The sequence below is a fragment of the Xenopus tropicalis genome, chromosome 4 (genome assembly GCF_000004195.4).
Source record: "Xenopus tropicalis strain Nigerian chromosome 4, UCB_Xtro_10.0, whole genome shotgun sequence".
In the NCBI taxonomy this organism is placed as follows: Eukaryota; Metazoa; Chordata; class Amphibia; order Anura; family Pipidae; genus Xenopus; species Xenopus tropicalis.
The window spans coordinates 142,202,533-142,223,323 of NC_030680.2; the positions used below are offsets into that span (position 1 = coordinate 142,202,533).

The 20,791-nt window shown below is 45.1% G+C and overlaps 1 protein-coding gene across 1 annotated transcript in view; it reads left to right on the forward strand.

Annotated features, from left to right (window-relative positions):
• The window catches only part of tafa4 (TAFA chemokine like family member 4), a 132,604-nt gene that overhangs the window by 50,078 nt on the left and 61,735 nt on the right, over positions 1-20,791 (forward strand). The window contains exons 2-3 of the mRNA XM_002940513.5: positions 13,729-13,864; positions 16,007-16,122. Of these exons, the coding sequence (XP_002940559.2) occupies positions 13,729-13,864; positions 16,007-16,122 (252 nt within the window). The remainder of the gene's footprint in view (positions 1-13,728; positions 13,865-16,006; positions 16,123-20,791) is intronic.

Here is a 20,791-nt window from a genome sequence, read left to right on the forward strand (position 1 = left end):
CCTCAGTGACTGCTAATATCCTTATCATTTACAGTAGGGGGTACATTATCCCTTATAATACATGAGTGATACTCAGAGTTCCCTGTATAACTCAGCCTGATAGCCTCATCTATCTATCTATCTATCATCTATCTATCTATCTATCTATCTATCTATCTGTCTATCATCAGGTATCTAATACTGCACAGAATGCTATAGAGCATAGTCACAGAGTGCTGGGGCAAGCAGTGAGTTAATCCTGAGCGTGGATGCATGGGGGTCAGTGACAGAGATCACAAACAGTTACATGAAAAGGCAATGTAACGCTGCAAAAAAGTCACGATTTCCATATCTCCCAGGATATCTATGAAAGGCAGTGAATTTCAGAGGCAGAAGACGGCGGCTCCTGTAAGGCAGTCACCTCTCCGCAGGCAGGGGCCGAAGCTTTGGTCTCTGCTCTCTCTGCTGTTTGAGTAATTAATTTTAATTAATGTGGTGTGATACCATTTGCTATTGGCTGAATGTTCCTCGGAGCTCGGCTGAGTCCCATACACTGAGTGTTGCATTACCCAGTCTGTTCTGCCTGCAGTTATTTGCCCCATGAGGTCCTTTGTTTCAGGGTGAAGACACACAGAGCTACTAGTAGCAGCTACTTGTTATGGCTACTAAAATAGACAATGCTGATCATTTACTGATAATTGTCTCTATGTGTGTTTTAGCAGAGGCAATTCTCAGTATTGTCTATGGCAGGGGATTTTCTGGTATTTAGTATCCGTGACAAGTAGCTGCTATTAAGTTGCTCTGTGTGTCTTCACCCTTAGCCCCCAACTGCCTGGGATGTACTACTGTTGCAACACAATGGCGACAAAGCTAATGTGGCCTCCCATAGACTTGCCATATTGGCCTATGGGAGCATGAGGGGTTTCCAGGGTTACAGGTGTGGCATTGGCCAAATGTGACAATACCCCGGCGCTAGGATACTATTGGCCCCATTGCCCCTTTAGAGAATCTGCCCAACTCCCAGACAGCTGAGCAACCTGGAGAGGCAAGAGATATGCCCAATGGGACCTTCCAGCCTTACTGTACGTTGCTCCTTATTCAGCAAAGTGCAAATCCCTGGCATTCAGGGAGGTGGTCAATTATATGAAACTTAGATTGTAAGCTCTGCGGGTCGGTATGCTTGCATCCCTGTCTAACGAGCATCGTTACGGCTCTGCCAGTTCTCATTCAGGGAGGCTTTTCCCTTCCTAGAGCTCAGCGATGAAGGTTGAGATGTTGCCCAGGGGAACCAAGGGACGAGTTCTGACCAAACCCGGCGGCTGTATAATAAACAGGCTGTTTGTGCCGCTAAATGTCCAGTAAACAACACGGTTATTTGCACGTTAATGAGGCCCCAGAGACGCCAAGGTGTCCCTCCAGGCTCCATTCTGCATATTCTGGCTTCCCCCCCCCCATACAGAGACGCCTCAGTGCCGCCATTTGTATTGGGAGATTACAGTCAACTTTACAAAGGAGGGGGGTCCCCATATAAAGCCCCTTTTCAGGAATATTATTCTCCACTAATTCTGAACTGAAGGAAAAAGTAGGGTCACTGATGGCGGAGAAAATAACGGCTGCATCTGGCGCATTGGCCGCTGATTGGAACCCCAAATAGCCCATATTTTCCCCCCAGGAGACACAGTAAAAGGAAGCTTTAAAGGACAAGTAAACCCTACATTTTCTTACCATGTATAAAGGTTGGACACATTATTTGTTAGAGAAGGAGAAGGAATTGATTATGGGGGATGCTGCAGCCCCACTATTAACCTTTAGGTTTACTTTTAATATGTTATAGAATGGCCTATTCTCAACAACTTTTCAATTGGTCTTCATTTTTTATAGTTTTTGAATTATATGCCTCTTTAGCTTTTAAATGGGAGGGTCACTGACCCCAGCAGAAAAAACAAACTATTGCTCTGTGAGGCTACAGTTCTATTGTTACTTTTTATTCCTTATCTTTCTATTTAGGCCCTCCTCCATTCATATTTCTGTCTCTCTTTCAAACCATCATCTGGTTGCTAAGTTAAACTGGAAGCTAGCAACCAGATAGCTGCTGACATTCCCAGCTTGAGTGCTGCTGAACCAAAAGCTAATTAATCCAAAAACCTTAAATGATCAAAAATGAAGACCAATTGCAAATTGTCTCGGAATAGCACTCTCTACATTATACTAAAGTTACCCGGCTTAGTATTTGCTTCCCCCCCAGAAGCGGAGGGCGGCCATGTTTGTGTCCCCTCGCCAGGCGCAGAGTTAAGGTCACCCTGAGGAAATGAGTGAAATAATAATACGAATGTGAGGCGGGAGATGAGTGGAAATTCGCCGTTTGCTGAAGGAGACACACAGTTTACTCTATTCCGTGTATTTCCAGTACAAAGAGAGCGGCTCCCAAGTGGCAGCTCAGATTCACGTCTGAAGTGCAAATATTCCAAAAGTATATACGGCCCCACGTCCCACCTCACATGCACCGCCGCTCCTTTGTTTTACTTACCCTTAAGGGCCGAGGCGCTCTGTATCTCCTGGCGCAGTCTGCAGCTTCCTACCCCCTGTATAACTGCCCTGTATAACTGCCCTGTATATCTGCCCTGTATAACTGCCCTGTATAACTGCCCTGTATATCTGCCCTGTATAGCTGCCCTGTATAACTGCCCTGTATAACTGCCCTGTATATCTGCCCTGTATAACTGCCCTGTATATCTGCCCTGTATAACTGCCCTGTATAACTGCCCTGTATATCTGCCCTGTATAACTGCCCTGTATAACTGCCCTGTATAACTGCCCCTGTATATCTGCCCTGTATATCTGCCCTGTATAACTGCCCTGTATAACTGCCCTGTATATCTGCCCTGTATAACTGCCCTGTATATCTGCCCTGTATAACTGCCCTGTATAACTGCCCTGTATATCTGCCCTGTATAACTGCCCTGTATAGCTGCCCTGTATAACTGCCCTGTATAACTGCCCTGTATAACTGCCCTGTATAACTGCCCTGTATAACTGCCCTGTATATCTGCCCTGTATAACTGCCCTGTATAACTGCCCTGTATAACTGCCCTGTATATCTGCCCTGTATAACTGCCCTGTATAACTGCCCTGTATATCTGCCCTGTATAGCTGCCCTGTATAACTGCCCTGTATATCTGCCCTGTATAACTGCCCTGTATATCTGCCCTGTATAACTGCCCTGTATATCTGCCCTGTATAACTGCCCTGTATAAAAATACTCGGGACCAAGGGTATTCTGGATAAGGGGTCTATCCGTAATTTGGATCTCCATAGCTTAAGTCTACTAAAAAAATCAATAAAACATTAATTAAACCCAATAGGATTGTTTTGCCTCCAATAAGGGGTAATTATATCTTAGTTGGGATCAAGTACAGGTACTGTTTTATTATTACAGAGAAAAGGGAATCATTTAACCATTAAATAAACCCAATAGGACTGTTCTGTCCCCAATAAGGGGTAATTATATCTTAGTTGGGATCAAGTACAGGTACTGTTTTATTATTACAGAGAAAAGGGAATCATTTAACCATTAAATAAACCCAATAGGGCTGTTCTGCCCCCAATAAGGGGTAATTATATCTTAGTTGGGATCAAGTACAGGTACTGTTTTATTATTACAGAGAAAAGGGAATCATTTAACCATTAAATAAACCCAATAGGGCTGTTCTGCCCCAATAAGGGGTAATTATATCTTAGTTGGGATCAAGTACAGGTACTGTTTTATTATTACAGAGAAAAAGGAAATCAGTTTAAAAATTCAGAATTATTTGATTAAAATTGAGTCTATGGGAGACAGGCTTTCCGTAATTCGGAGCTTTCTGGATAAGAGATCCCATACCTGTATAACTGCCCTGTATATCTGCTACTATAGGCACCATCTCTCCCTACTATACCTGCTATCCCACAGCCCCAGTCCCTTCCCAGAGGTTATTATCCCCCCACTGCTACTATAGGCACCATCTCTCCCTACTATACCTGCTATCCCACAGCCCCAGTCCCTTCCCAGAGGCTATTATCCCCCCACTGCTACTATAGGCACCATCTCTCCCTACTATACCTGCTATCCCACAGCCCCTGTCCCTTCCCAGAGGCTATTATGCCCCCACTGCTACTATAGGCACCATCTCTCCCTACTATACCTGCTATCCCACAGCCCCAGTCCCTTCCCAGAGGCTATTATCCCCACTGCTACTATAGGCACCATCTCTCCCTACTATACCTGCTATCCCACAGCCCCAGTCCCTTCCCAGAGGCTATTATCCCCCCACTGCTACTATAGGCACCATCTCTCCCTACTATACCTGCTATCCCACAGCCCCAGTCCCTTCCCAGAGGCTATTATCCCCCCACTGTTACTATAGGCACCATCTCTCCCTACTATACCTGCTATCCCACAGCCCCAGTCCCTTCCCAGAGGCTATTATCCCCCACTGCTACTATAGGCACCATCTCTCCCTACTATACCTGCTATCCCACAGCCCCTGTCCCTTCCCAGAGGCTATTATGCCCCCACTGCTACTATAGGCACCATCTCTCCCTACAATACCTGCTATCCCACAGCCCCAGTCCCTTCCCAGAGGCTATTATCCCCCCACTGCTACTATAGGCACCATCTCTCCCTACTATACCTGCTATCCCACAGCCCCAGTCCCTTCCCAGAGGCTATTATCCCCCCACTGCTACTATAGGCACCATCTCTCCCTACTATACCTGCTATCCCACAGCCCCAGTCCCTTCCCAGAGGCTATTATGCCCCCACTGCTACTATAGGCACCATCTCTCCCTACTATACCTGCTATCCCACAGCCCCTGTCCCTTCCCAGAGGCTATTATGCCCCCACTGCTACTATAGGCACCATCTCTCCCTACAATACCTGCTATCCCACAGCCCCTGTCCCTTCCCAGAGGCTATTATCCCCCCACTGCTACTATAGGCACCATCTCTCCCTACTATACCTGCTATCCCACAGCCCCAGTCCCTTCCCAGAGGCTATTATCCCCCACTGCTACTATAGGCACCATCTCTCCCTACTATACCTGCTATCCCACAGCCCCAGTCCCTTCCCAGAGGCTATTATCCCCCCACTGCTACTATAGGCACCATCTCTCCCTACTATACCTGCTATCCCACAGCCCCAGTCCCTTCCCAGAGGCTATTATCCCCCACTGCTACTATAGGCACCATCTCTCCCTACTATACCTGCTATCCCACAGCCCCAGTCCCTTCCCAGAGGCTATTATCCCCCCACTGTTACTATAGGCACCATCTCTCCCTACTATACCTGCTATCCCACAGCCCCAGTCCCTTCCCAGAGGCTATTATCCCCCCACTGCTACTATAGGCACCATCTCTCCCTACTATACCTGCTATCCCACAGCCCCTGTCCCTTCCCAGAGGCTATTATGCCCCCACTGCTACTATAGGCACCATCTCTCCCTACAATACCTGCTATCCCACAGCCCCTGTCCCTTCCCAGAGGCTATTATCCCCCCACTGCTACTATAGGCACCATCTCTCCCTACTATACCTGCTATCCCACAGCCCCAGTCCCTTCCCAGAGGCTATTATCCCCCACTGCTACTATAGGCACCATCTCTCCCTACTATACCTGCTATCCCACAGCCCCAGTCCCTTCCCAGAGGCTATTATCCCCCCACTGCTACTATAGGCACCATCTCTCCCTACTATACCTGCTATCCCACAGCCCCAGTCCCTTCCCAGAGGCTATTATCCCACTGCTACTATAGGCACCATCTCTCCCTACTATACCTGCTATCCCACAGCCCCAGTCCCTTCCCAGAGGCTATTATCCCCCACTGCTACTATAGGCACCATCTCTCCCTACTATACCTGCTATCCCACAGCCCCAGTCCCTTCCCAGAGGCTATTATCCCCCCACTGCTACTAAAGGCACCATCTCTCCCTACTATACCTGCTATCCCACAGCCCCAGTCCCTTCCCAGAGGCTATTATCCCCCCCACTGCTACTATAGGCACCATCTCTCCCTACTATACCTGCTATCCCACAGCCCCAGTCCCTTCCCAGAGGCTATTATCCCACTGCTACTATAGGCACCATCTCTCCCTACTATACCTGCTATCCCACAGCCCCAGTCCCTTCCCAGAGGCTATAAGTCCTTCTGTGCTGCCTGCACACACAGGAGACAAATTAATAGTATGGTATGATAACATTAACTTGCCATTTCACTGGATGAAGTGGGTAGTGACTAATGCCATGAATACCAGAATTACTGTCACATGTGAAATAAAAATACGCTGACAAAGCCATTGAGACACCACGGTATTTGCAATACTGCTCATGCAGAGAGGCAAGCCGGTTGCGGTCAGCAATTTTTTTAAAGTGGGAAAAACTCTTATACAGCAAAAAACTGCAGCAAAGGACACACTGACAGCGGAACAGGCATCGCCCTCCCAAAGTCACCAACACTTTGCCCTGAAACAACAACAAAGAAGCAGAATCATTTATTAAATCGTTATGGTAGGGTGCTGCTTGTGGGAAGAGAGGGGTTACTTATTTAAGTAGCAAAAAAACCCACAATGCTTTGCAGGTTACTGATTCCATCTTTATCATATCATAAGTATTCTTTCTTTCTGCGTATGCCTTTAGATTAAAGCAATAAGACAAAAAACAACAACAAAAAACCCCCAGCAAGAACAAAATTTTAATTCAAGGCCACCTCTGTGATTTTCAAAAAGAAAAAGTCATTCTGTACAGCAGTGCATTATCAGCAGTGGCCACAAGGTGGCACACTTGGCACACTGAAAAGCTGAACTGTTGCCTCAGCGCAACTAGATTCTTATGACTTTATTAGTGGGGGAAACATTTTGCATCAGATTTAGATAGGTGTATTGTATGGAATTCATGCAGGAAAACATGATATACCGTGCTAGCCAGTCAAAATGTTACAGGGTAACTCTTTGAAATAAAAAATAACAAGGGCCGGTGCCAGGGTCGGACTGTAACAATGATTAACTATAAGTATCATCAGAACTGCCCTATGAAAATCCAGCAATGGTTTCACAATGCTATGATTGGCTCCCCTGGGTAATGGGTGGGTCCCGCACACCCCAGTCCGACCCAGGCTGGGGTCCATCGGGGTTTTTCCTAGTGTCCTGCCGGCCCAGTCAAACCTTGCCCTATAATATATAGACACTTAAATAGACAACATTATCGTTACATAGTAGTAAGGGTTAAACAAAGACTTAGTTATTTGCTCCAATAATTTCCCCCTGACTTTTTTGAAGATCCAGAGACACAGGGTGTTATTTCATGTTTGGGGGTGGTAGGGGGGTACCAACAGAAAGCTTTCTATTGGAGAACTTATATATATATAAATTAAAAATAATAATATATAGAGGTTGGTCTGTTTTTGGGAAGGCTACGCCTGTAAATCCGCACTATGCAGGGGGCAATGTCTCCTTTCATCTGATTTACACACATTTACATTAGAATTTTCTGTTTCGGGTCGGCTCTTGCTCTTGGCCACAGGTAGGCAGCAGAACCAAACAATTGAGTCTGTAGGTTCCATAGCTGTGAGGATCAGTTATCCGCAGCACCACAAACACACACAATGGCAACTTTCCTTAACTGTATTTATGAAACCCTGTCCCCCCCCCCCAAACGCACAGATTCCGACGTTTTCCAGCCCTCCCCTGAGGGACCTTGTAATGGTACAACCCGAGAGGCTAATGGTCTTTTTTTCAGCATAAATGACAATGCAACTAATCTGGGATTAGCCTTGTGCCTTTATATGGGCACAGAGCCCCTCAGTGACTGCTAATATCCTTATCATTTACAGTAGGGGGTACATTATCCCTTATAATACAGGAGTGATACTCAGAGTTCCCTGTATAACTCAGCCTGCAGCCTTGTGCCTTTATATGGGCACAGAACCCCTCAGTGACTGCTAATATCCTTATCATTTACAGTAGGGGGTACATTATCCCTTATAATACATGAGTGATACTCAGAGTTCCCTGTATAACTCAGCCTGCAGCCTTGTGCCTTTATATGGGCACAGAACCCCTCAGTGACTGCTAATATCCTTATCATTTACAGTAGGGGGTACATTATCCCTTATAATACATGAGTGATACTCAGAGTTCCCTGTATAACTCAGCCTGCAGCCTTGTGCCTTTATATGGGCACAGAACCCCTCAGTGACTGCTAATATCCTTATCATTTACAGTAGGGGGTACATTATCCCTTATAATACAGGAGTGATACTCAGAGTTCCCTGTATAACTCAGCCTGCAGCCTTGTGCCTTTATATGGGCACAGAACCCCTCAGTGACTGCTAATATCCTTATCATTTACAGTAGGGGGTACATTATACCTTATAATACATGAGTGATACTCAGAGTTCCCTGTATAATTCAGCCTGCAGCCTTGTGCCTTTATATGGGCACAGAACCCCTCAGTGACTGCTAATATCCTTATCATTTACAGTAGGGGGTAAGTTCTATTATACTTATGTGCATAAATAAAAGACTTACAGGCTGTACATCAATACCAGATTGTATATTAAGCTCTTTGATACATAGATCCCATAGGTTTAGTAAGATGTATATCAGATCTCATCAGCTTCAGACACTTTCCTCCATCTTTTGTTCTCCCCTATTCTTGCTTTTGTCTGTAGAACAATAGTTTGTTTATAGTCGAATAATCAGATCTTTGATTTATTTCTGTTTTTGTCCTGTTGTTTTCCTTATAATGCACTTCCAGTGCATTCAGGTTTGTAGCTCACTTTTCTAATAAATTAAATGAAAACACGTCAGTGTCTCTGCCCCTATATAGTAGGTACCTACCTAGTGCTACCAACCCCTATTTCTGTAGGGGAATGAGAGCAGGGCATGCAGTAACCCTTCCAACACTTTCCCCTGTCTCTGCCCCTATATATTAGGTACCTACCTAGTGCTACCAACCCCTATTTCTGTAGGGAAATGAGAGCAGGGCAGGCAGTAACCCTTCCAACACTTTCCCCTGTCTCTGCCCCTATATATTAGGTACCTACCTAGTGCTACCAACCCCTATTTCTGTAGGGAAATGAGAGCAGGGCAGGCAGTAACCCTTCCAACACTTTCCCCCTGTCTCTGCCCCTATATATTAGGTACCTACCTAGTGCTACCAACCCCTATTTCTGTAGGGAAATGAGAGCAGGGCAGGCAGTAACCCTTCCAACACTTTCCCCTGTCTCTGCCCCTATATATTAGGTACCTACCTAGTGCTACCAACCCCTATTTCTGTAGGGAAATGAGAGCAGGGCAGGCAGTAACCCTTCCAACACTTTCCCCTGTCTCTGCCCCTATATATTAGGTGCCTACCTAGTGCTACCAACCCCTATTTCTGTAGGGAAATGAGAGCAGGGCAGGCAGTAACCCTTCCAACACTTTCCCCTGTCTCTGCCCCTATATATTAGGTGCCTACCTAGTGCTACCAACCCCTATTTCTGTAGGGAAATGAGAGCAGGGCAGGCCCCCGTGTCTCTGAGTGCCTGGGGTAAGTGTCCCCAATGCCCTGAAGGCAGGACTGACCCACAGTCACACAGCACGGTGCCAAACATAATCTAATTATTGTGGTTTTGACTCTTAGCTAAAATGAAGTATGTGTATGGAAGTATGAAAGTCTGAGTCCAATTAAGCAGTGGCCTAATTAGCACTAAATAGACCAATAATGCTAATTGGCCCTGCAGAGAGTTGCAGCCAAAGCACCATTAGAGTTTATTTCCCCCTAATTTTGTTTTATGTAACGATGCACCGGCTCTTACCTGAGTCAGCAAACACCTGCCCGAGCCAAGTCAATAAACCAATCGCAAAGTGTGTGCGGGGGGGGGGGGGGGGGGTGTTGTTTAACCCTGTAGTGACTGCGAGGCCTGCAAACTGTACAATGAAAAGCTCTCTTGTAATAACAGGCAGGAGTTCTGGGAAAGTCACATGTAAAATTATATTTGAACATTTTTAGGCATTATTTACACGGTTCAATGCTGATGGTGTTGCTGAACTGTAACTCTACTGTATTTCTGAATCCCATAGCAGCCTGTTAGTCCCTGGGCTTCGAATAGAGGGCGGAGTTTCTGATTTATAGTCTCCTGTCTTCATGTCTGAGGGTTTTTTCTTTTTAGCCAATTTAATCATTTCTAGATGGCGATGAGTTGGAGTCTCTGAGCTGATGAAATATAATTGTGTCTTTCTCAGTTAAATATTGATTTTTACATCTGACCGGACTTGGACAGTCGGCAGAGCTTTTTGTGATGGATTTGGAAGCCAATGTCTCCGTCCGGCCAAAGCTCCCGGCTGCTTCCCGGCTCTGTCCCAGGCTGCAAACCTCTGGGCACGGCTGGCAGCCATATGTAATCCAGTAGCAAGTCTGGTACTGCCAGTTTTACTTCACCATCTAAACTAAGGATGAAAACACACAGAGCTACTTAGTAGCAGCTACTTGTCACTGCTGCTAAATTCCAGAAAATCCCCTGCCATAGACAATACTGAGAATTGCCTCTGCTAAAACACATATAGAGACAATTATCAGTAAATGATCAGCATTGTCTATATTTAGTAGCTGTGACAAGTAGCTGCTACTAGTAGGTCCGTGTGTCTTCACCCTAAAGGGCCAATATTTGGACTATATATACAGACTTATATAGACTTATATAATGTCCCTGTCTCAGCCATGTCCAGGGCCAACATGAGAAACCACAGAGGCATGGACTACTTAGTTGGAATGGGCTTCCCCTTCTGGGGGACCCAGATTTTTAGGCCACTGGCCAACCAGGGCCCCTGTAAAGCAGCCTTTCCAACTAACTACAACTAGACCCATGTCCAATTAGAAAATTCATGATAACGCCCCCCCGATTCACCAAAACCCTGGATATCTACCCCCGCAACCCAACCAACAGATTTCTTCCATCATGTCTCTCCGAGACACCTCTATCATAGAATCCCTGCCTGATGGCCGCCCTCATCATGCCTTTCCCTCACCATTTTACTTTTTATTTATTACCTACAACAACTGCCCCACAGGGTACCACTTGGAGTGACCCCCCTTTAGGACTTTCTAAAGGCAGCTCTGTATGGATATTTGGGAAGGACATTACACTGCAGTTTAGGCACAAGTTCTATGGCATTAGGCTTTTTAGTGACCCAATATGACACCGGTACAGGTATCGGACCCCTTATCAGGAAACCCATTATCCAGAAAGTTCCGAATTATAGAAAGGCCGTCTCCCATAGACTCCATTATAATCAAATAATTCACATTTTTAAAAATGGTTTCCTTTTTCTCTGTAATAAAAAAACTGTAACTTGTACTTGATTCCAACTAAGATATAATTACCCCTTATTGGGGGCAGAACAGCCCTATTGGGTTTATTTCATGGTTAAATGATTCCCTTTTCTCTGTAATAATAAAACAGTACCTGTACTTGATCCCAACTAAGATATAATTACCCCTTATTGGGGCAGAACAGCCCTATTGGGTTTATTTAATGGTTAAATGATTCCCTTTTCTCTGTAATAATAAAACAGTACCTGTACTTGATCCCAACTAAGATATAATTACCCCTTATTGGGGCAGAACAGCCCTATTGGGTTTATTTAATGGTTAAATGATTCCCTTTTCTCTGTAATAATAAAACAGTACCTGTACTTGATCCCAACTAAGATATAATTGCCCCTTATTGGGGGCAGAACAGCCCTATTGGGTTTATTTAATGGTTAAATGATTCCCTTTTCTCTGTAATAATAAAACAGTACCTGTACTTGATCCCAACTAAGATATAATTACCCCTTATTGGGGCAGAACAGCCCTATTGGGTTTATTTAATGGTTAAATGATTCCCTTTTCTCTGTAATAATAAAACAGTACCTGTACTTGATCCCAACTAAGATATAATTACCCCTTATTGGGGGCAGAACAGCCCTATTGGGTTTATTTAATGGTTAAATGATTCCCTTTTCTCTGTAATAATAAAACAGTACCTGTACTTGATTCCAACTAAGATATAATTAATCCTTATTAGAGCTAAAACAAACCTATTGGGTAAATACTGTTTAAATAATTTTTATAGTAGACTTAAGGTAGGAGATCTGATCTCCTACCTTATCTGGAAAACCCCAGGTCCCGAGCATTCTGGATAACGGGTCCCATACCTGTACAACCGACCCACAGTTGGGCAGTATCAGGGCCCGGCTGAATTCCCTTAAGCTCCTCTGTGTTTCCCTGGATCCTGGTTATTCAGCAGTGGCTGATGTATTGAATAACATGCAGGGTCTATATGTCAACTTTGCTCAAGTGCCTTGAATCTCCATATTAATTACGCTTTATTAAGTGCGAGGTGTGATCGGCGCTTGAGCTAATCACCCTTTGCCTTTCTCGGAGGTGACTATTCAGCAGAAAGCACTTAGCGTGTCCTTAGAAAGCACTTTAATTGCCGAGCGGCTGTGAATGGGAAGGGTAAGAGCAAATGATTATTATTATCATGGTACCTGACTACAAAAAGGAACAGGGGGATGACCATGCTGCTTGGCTGGTATATAACAGAAAGTGTTTCATTGGAGAAACAAAGAAAAGACAGTTTTTAGATATTAGGGACTAAGATTCTAAATCAGGGGAGATCTTGGGCCCTGAATGTGTCTGTTATAATGAACCCTCCATCCTTTCCAGGGTTGGAAACAGCCCTGGCCCTATCTCTGCTATTGTGCACTATAATGTTATAGGGATTTTTGTTCCAAGCCAGGAGCCTAAATGGTTTCAAGCTGCACATTATACTTGCTTGGAGTTGGGATGTTGGCATGGAGGAGAGCTGATAGGAACTCATTGCAGTGGAAACACAGGGCTGGACTGGAGCATAGGGGCCCACTGGGGCTGGGACCTCAGGACCCTTCTCCTGACGTCCACCCCTACCCACCTCCCTTTTACCCCCTGGGGACTGGATTGGGCAGGGGAGTGGGGAAGAGGGTTGGCCCTGGAGCGGGGAGAGGGAGCGGCTCAGGCAGTGGAACTGGGGTGGCTTGGCCAGGGGAGCAGGCTTGGGTCTCCAGGGCCCATGAGGCCTGGGGCCCACCGGGTTTTTTCCTGGTTTCCCAACAGCCCACTCCAACCCTGAGGAAACAAAACGTATGCTGCCAGGGCCAAATTTACCTTTCTTACCCTCTTCCCAGGTCCAAATATTCTGCTGCCAACCCACCCCAAAGCCCCCAGAAGCAAAACCCTCTCAATGCCATAATGCTATCCTTCCAAATTAACGAACACAGATAATTAACTGATGATCCTATTATCCTGATCTTTCATTCTCTCTCACCTTAAACTGGGGATCTGGTAAGAACCCAATAATGGGTGCCCATGCTGTTTAGGGTGGGCCCCCGTGATCCCCTTTAGTAATGTGAGATCTGTTATAAAACCTGGATAGAAAGTAACTGATAAATACAATTCAGTCTTGGCTGCTCCAGGGCCTTGTTAATATAATTTAGGGGTAGGGTGCAGAGCCGAGGCTGTTGGGTTGATAAAGTCACTATCTATGATGTTGATACATTGGCACACAATGATTTAGATAAAGGAACGAACCCCAAGAGATCGATAAGGATTGTCACGCTGTATATTCACTGGGTCTCTGGTCTCTTGACCTTTATATGTTCCATTTGCCTTTGCACATCACGTCTCATTGCTGTCTGTTCTGCTTTGTGTACAGGTCCCGGGCGGGGAAGAGATTTCATGAGATGCAGAACCGGTCACTTGCAGCTGCAAATGGGAATTTGGAGCAACTTTGAAGCAGAGACAAAATTCATTGTTTTTGACTGGAGCAAAATTTTTGACAAATCCCCAAGGTAAAGGCAACTTCTCCGCTGTATATTGGGCACTGGGGCGTCGGTTGTGCAGCGAGTGGACAGCCTGGCATTGATGTTTCTGGGGGTAGAAATGCTGCACCTTGGGCTTCTGTACCAACCCAAGGCAACCCCAGCCCTTTAGCAGGGAAGATCTCTGCCCCCAAAGATGCCCCAGTAGCCCCCCATCTTCTTTTCTGCTGATTCCCAGCACATACTCTGGGTTCCGTCACTTACCTGAGTTTAGGGACCCACTCACAGTATATACTGTATATACAGAATATAAAAGTCACTGTGCAAGACTGATTAGTAATTAATCCACATTCACATTACATAGACCAGTACATTCTGCACCAGATTTGATTAATAATCAGTCCTGTGGCATCAGCTTTGATGACAGACAAACCTCATTTTCTGCTTGATGATAATCTCCAACAATCCCTGAGCTTGGATTTTGGCCAGCAGCCCAGAGCCCACTGAACACGTGCAGTGCCACCGACACTTAAAAGACAGCCTAACAAGATCCAAGATGGGGAGCAGCTGGGGAGGACTTTGCAGGCCTGGACCATTACTATTAGTGCTGCTGAACTTTAGGGCTGGTACAGTAAGTTCTGTATATAAAATATAGATGTTTTAGCCTTTAGTTTTATTTAAAGTTTTATCTTCCAAAGTTTACCTCTCTTTTAATGTAGAGAGTACCATAGAGCAACTGAGATCCCCTTACCATGGTGCCAGAACAGGAATGGAAAGACACTTGGGGGGTGGTTGGTATAAACAGTTGGTACAATAGGGTAGAAGATAACATCATCAGGGCAAGATGGCAACAGTTATGTCAAAGATATGGCCAAAATCTGTTCCCCTCAATCCCACCCTTTATTCTGATTATATAAATACACGGTTCATATGGAGCCCACCATTAACCACAGTTACTACCTAGGTGCTAGTACCATATACAGGTATGGGACCTGTTATCCAGAATGCTTGGGACCAAGGGTTTTCCGGATAAGGGGTCTTTCCGTAATTTAGCTCTCCATATCTTAAGTCTGCTAAAAATCATTTAAATATTGAATAAACCCAATAGGCTTGTTTTGCCTCCAATAAGGGGTAATTATATCTTAGTTGGGATCAAGTACAGGTACTGTTTTATTATTACAGAGAAAAGGGAATCATTTAACCATGAAATAAACCCAATAGGGCTGTTCTGCCCCCAATAAGGGGTAATTATATCTTAGTTGGGATCAAGTACAGGTACTGTTTTATTATTACAGAGAAAAGGGAATCATTTAACCATGAAATAAACCCAATAGGGCTGTTCTGCCCCCAATAAGGGGTAATTATATCTTAAGGTGGCCATACACGCACCGATATTATCGTACGAAACCTCGTTTCGTACGATAATCGGTGCGTGTATGGCATGTCGGCGAGTCGACCGATATCGCAGGAAGCTGCCGATATCGGACGACTCGCCGATCGGCCAAGTTTGAAAATTTTGATCGGGCGCCATAGAAGGCGCCTGACCAAAATTCTCCCTTCAGAGCTGAATCGGCAGAAGGAGGTAGAAATCCTATTGTTTCTACCTCCTTACCTGCCGATTCAGTCCTGAATGGTGTGTGGCGGATCTTACGATGTTTCGTGCGACCGATGGTCGCACGAAACATCGTCGGATCGCCACGTGTATGGCCACCTTTAGTTGGGATCAAGTACAGGTACTGTTTTATTATTACAGAGAAAAGGGAATCATTTAACCATGAAATAAACCCAATAGGGCTGTTCTGCCCCAATAAGGGGTAATTATATCTTAGTTGGGATCAAGTACAGGTACTGTTTTATTATTACAGAGAAAAGGGAATCATTTAACCATTAAATAAACCCAATAGGGCTGTTCTGCCCCCAATAAGGAGTAATTATATCTTAGTTGGGATCAAGTACAGGTACTGTTTTATTATTACAGAGAAAAGGGAATCATTTAACCATTAAATAAACCCAATAGGGCTGTTCTGCCCCCAATAAGGGGTAATTATATCTTAGTTGGGATCAAGTACAGGTACTGTTTTATTATTACAGAGAAAAGAGAATCATTTAACCATTAAATAAACCCAATAGGATTGTTGCTAATAGTTGACTCCTTGGCTTTTTTCCTTGCAGGATGAAATTCCACGCCAAAGTCACGCTTCCCTCTCATTGGCTCTTTCTGGCCTACGTGCTGATGGTTTGCTGCAAATTGTTGGCCGCCTCCAGTCTCCATTCCCGCGGGCAGGCAGGTAGGAACCCTGAGCTCATTCCGTGCCGCCAAGGCCAATAAATAACGCGCTTTGGGGTTGGCTGAGTGCGTTCTGATTCCTGAATAACATTTAACATTATGGTTTCTGCCTCCTTTATGCGCAAAGAATATTTCTCGTTTTTATCTCTTTGATCTTTGTTTCAACATCAGTCTTCTGTTATATTCATCCCTCCTCCTCTGTTAGCCCCCGCCCCAAAGGGAAAGTAAAACCCCACATTACACGTATTCTCTCCATATCCCTTTCTATTACCGCTTTCTACACTTTCCCTTTTTTACTGCCAGAGATTTCCTCGCTGCTGTAAAATCAGCCCTGAAAGTTGAATGATTTAGTATAATTTCTCGGTGTAACGGTCTCGGCTGCGGCCGGGTCGGCACTGACATCCCGGGGGGGGGGGATGACTTAGCATAATGCACGCCCGGCGCCAAGGATAGAGGCGGAATTCAATGTAACCCCTTTCCCTCCATTCAACGCTATGGGGCCGATAGACCCTGTGTAAGAGAAATCTATTTAGGACAACTGAAAAAAACAAGTGAAAATGTAAATGTAAGAGGTTTTTAAAGGGGAACTCAACCCAAACACAACTTAAGCTGTATAATATAAAGCAATATAAATCAATTAAAAAATATGCAGCCTTTTTTATGATGTTTAATGTAATAATCTGGTTTGGAACAGTTCCCTAAGCCCCGCCCCCTGTTCCCCTGGTGATTGGCTGACTACTTTGTGACTCAAATAAAATGTAACAGTAGTCGCCTGTCCCTCAGCCTGCCTTCAGCCTGCCTCCTCCTAATCCCACAATTCCCACAAGGAAAGGAACATCCCAGTGCAATGCATTGTGGGTTATGTAGTTCCTGCATGCTGTCTGTAAGCTGTGGGGAAGTTGTTACACTTTGTAACATCAATGTTTTAGTCCCTCCTCCCCTGCCAGGATTTGAAATAATGCAGAAATATAAGATTTCAGGTATTTATCACTGCCTCTCAAGAATACAATGCTGCTGAACGCAGGTGGGGGGGTATTCATAGGGGCATGTTCTTGCACCCACAGGCACTGGCAGTGAGAAATACAGCAGAGGCAAATGAAAATAAAATTGAATGGTACATCTGCTCCCTCTCCGACCTGCTGCTTTGCCTTTTTTACGCTGATACTGATGTTTACGCACGGGTTCAGCCAATGATACACCAGCATCCCCTTGAGAGTACGTTCGTGTGCCTATAAATTCTTGTGCCCGTGCCCTTATTCTGAAGTGTAAAGAAGAGGAGATAGGGAGCGCCCTGCTCATTTTGTTCATAGGTTGCTAAGCAACAGCACAGAAACCGGGAGGAACTGATCAAAAGAGCGGAATGCACAGAGAGGCAGTGTTGCTAGTGGCGTGGGGAATGCACTCAGTGTGGCCGTATGGAGCCCAGGGTGGGTAGCTCAGCCGTATAGCATTGTATACATGTCATAAAGGGCAAATTAGATGCTGGGATTTTATTGGGTTAAAAAGCTGTGACTGGAGGGTTGCAGGAGTAGGGTTGCCACCCAGTTGGTATTTGACTGGCTAAGCTGGAAAATGTATTACAAATTTACCGGCAGTATATCTGTCAATATATTTGTATGGGTGGAAACCCTACCTATCATCCCTCTCTATCCTCACTCTTTCCATAGCAGATCACCCCCTTATATAGAGGCCAGCCTCTCCCCAGCTCATTATCCCCACCCACTAGCTCATTATCCCCACCCACTAGCTCATTATCCCCACCTACCCACTTATTATCCCCACCCACTGGCTCATTATCCCCACCCACCGGCTCATTATCCCCACCCACCGGCTCATTATCCCCACCCACCAGCCTATTTCCTCAGCCAACAGCCATTATCCCCACCCACCAGCCTATTATCCCCACCCACCAGCCCATTATCCCCACCCACCAGCCCATTATCCCCACCCACCAGCCCATTATTCCCACCAACCAGCCCATTATTCCCACCCACCAGCCTATTTCCTCACCCATCTGTCCAATTCCCTGCCCTATCTGCTAGTGATGTGTGGGTTGAGAAATTTTCTACCTGCCCGCTCCCAACCCTAATCCTACCTGACCCCGCTTCTTCCCTCTATTCACAGACCCGCGCTCAACCCTCCCCCCAATGGCGTCACAAAAGGGGCTGGGCATAATAATATTATTATTATCTTAATATAATAATATGGTTTGGAACAGTTCCCTAAGCCCCGCCTCCTGTTCCCCTGCTGATTGGCTGACTACTTTGTGACTCAAATAAACTGTAACAGTAGTCGCCTGTCCTCAGCCTGCCTTCAGCCTGCCTCCTCCCAATCCCACAATTCCCTGCTGCACACGGGATGTCAATAAGGAAAGGAACATCCCAGTGCAATGCATTGTGGTTTATGTAGTTCCTGCATGTTGTCTGTAAGCTGGGGAGAAGTTGTTACAATTTGTAACATCAGTGTTTTAGTCCCTCCTCCCCTGTTAGGGTTTTAAATGATGCAGAAAGAAAAGAACTGTTTTGCAGTTGGATTTCAGCATATAAAATGGTATTTATTCCTACCCCCCCCTCTCAATACACTCAATTCCAAGCAGCTATTTCTCTTGTATCCCAGCATCCCCCCAGCAGAGGGCTCTAGCGAGCCACTATTCCCACAGCCGAAGCCGCTTCAGAAGGCCCAATGATTGAAGCAGTAAGTCTGCTTTTGCTAATTAAAATTATGAGTCATTTGTAATTTTATGAAGCACAATATGTCTCAGTGCTGGATGCTTTTAGCTCCCCGTACTTGCAAATGCTTTATTTCATATATTATTTAATCAAGATGCTTTTTCACATAAAAATAAACCCCCTTTTCCTTAGATCTGATGTTCCTCCAGCTTTTCTGGAGTCCAAACCCATCAGCTGGAGGGCTCTCAGTTTGGTATAAAGTGTCAGAAACCAAAAGATCCTGCCAAAAGTTGATCAGTTTAACCCTTTACACCCCCCGCCCATATGTTCTTTCATATAACGATACCTGCCAATTGCTCATTTCTCTTGGAATTTGGCCCAGAGTTGACTCATTTTTTCATTCTAGAACGTTTTCCTGCCTTTTTGCCCCACGCCGTATCATTTATTGTTTATCCGCGCTGAATTGCACGGAACAAAAGAACAGAATGGAAGCGGCCGGGATAACGCAGGCCAAGGGCTACGGAAACAAAAGGGAAAACCAATCGCGGGGCTTGGAAATTTTTTCCTTGTTCGTTCAGCTTTGGATTGACGTTTTGAGCAAATTGTATCTTCATGTTGGACAAGTAAATTGCACAAATTCTGAATACAATGGGCGTCATTGAATATAAAGCGGAGATGCCGAGTGCAGAGCGGCCGGACATTTTAATAACTCTCTACTGAGAGGGTTTTTAATCCAAGCTTGATTGACGACAGTTGATTTCTTTGTTTGGGAAAGCTAAGCCCCCCCCCAAACCTAGATTTGGGGTAGGTAGTAAACACAGTAGCGCAACCCAGCAGCTTGAATAAGTATTAAAGAGTCAATATATCCTCAGACTGTTCCTGCTGAATTGTGCTTAGTACAGGGGAATCCCTATGCTGCCATAGTTTTATGGTATCTCTCTGTACAGGCTATGAGCAAACTTAGGGGGCTGTTCCTGCTGAATTGTGCTTAGTACGGGGGAATCCCTATGTGCCATAGTTTTATGGTATCTCTCTGTACAGGCCATGAGCAAACTTAGGGGGCTGTTCCTGCTGAATTGTGCTTAGTACAGGGGAATCCCTATGTGCCATAGTTTTATGGTATCTCTCTGTACAGGCTATGAGCAAACTTAGGGGGCTGTTCCTGCTGAATTGTGCTTAGTACAGGGGAATCCCTATGTGCCATAGTTTTATGGTATCTCTCTGTACAGGCTATGAGCAAACTTAGGGGGCTGTTCCTGCTGAATTGTGCTTAGTACAGGGGAATACCTATATGGTATCTCTTGGGAGTTGTTTGTGCCATTCCTCGCCTCATTCTGTTTCTCGTGCCCCTGAAGGCATCATATCGCATATATATGTATATATATATATATATATATATATATATATATATATATATATATATATATATATATATATATATATATAATATTATAGAGGTTATTTTTTTTGACATATAGATAAACTTTATCTCCCGTTGCTTGAATCTGTTGTTGAATAAGGAGGCCATAAAGAGGATTACAGAGCGTTGCACAAAACTTCTCTCTTATAGCAAAAGGTGTCAGACCCCCCCCCCCCCAGTGATGCTAATGCCCCCAACTTGGCCAGCCTGCAGCTATTACTTAGATTTAATTATTTGCTTGGTTGCCCTTGCCTAGACACCTTCTTGTTTCACTGGAGTCTTTCAGCTGGGGCATTTGCTTTATAAGTGGCAAATGAATGCTCCCTTCTATTTTGTAGCTGTTGCACCTCTCTATACTTGGGCTTAACTTAACTGAATTACTATAGGGCAGCGATTCTCAACCTGTGGGTCGGGACCCCTTTAGGGGTGGAACGACCCTTTCACAGGGGTCGCCTAAGACCATCGAAAAACACATATTTCCTATGGTCTTAGGAATAATTTTATGGTTGGGGGGTCACCACAACATGAGGAACTGTATTAAAGGGTCACGGCATTAGGAAGGTTGAGAACCACTGCTGTAG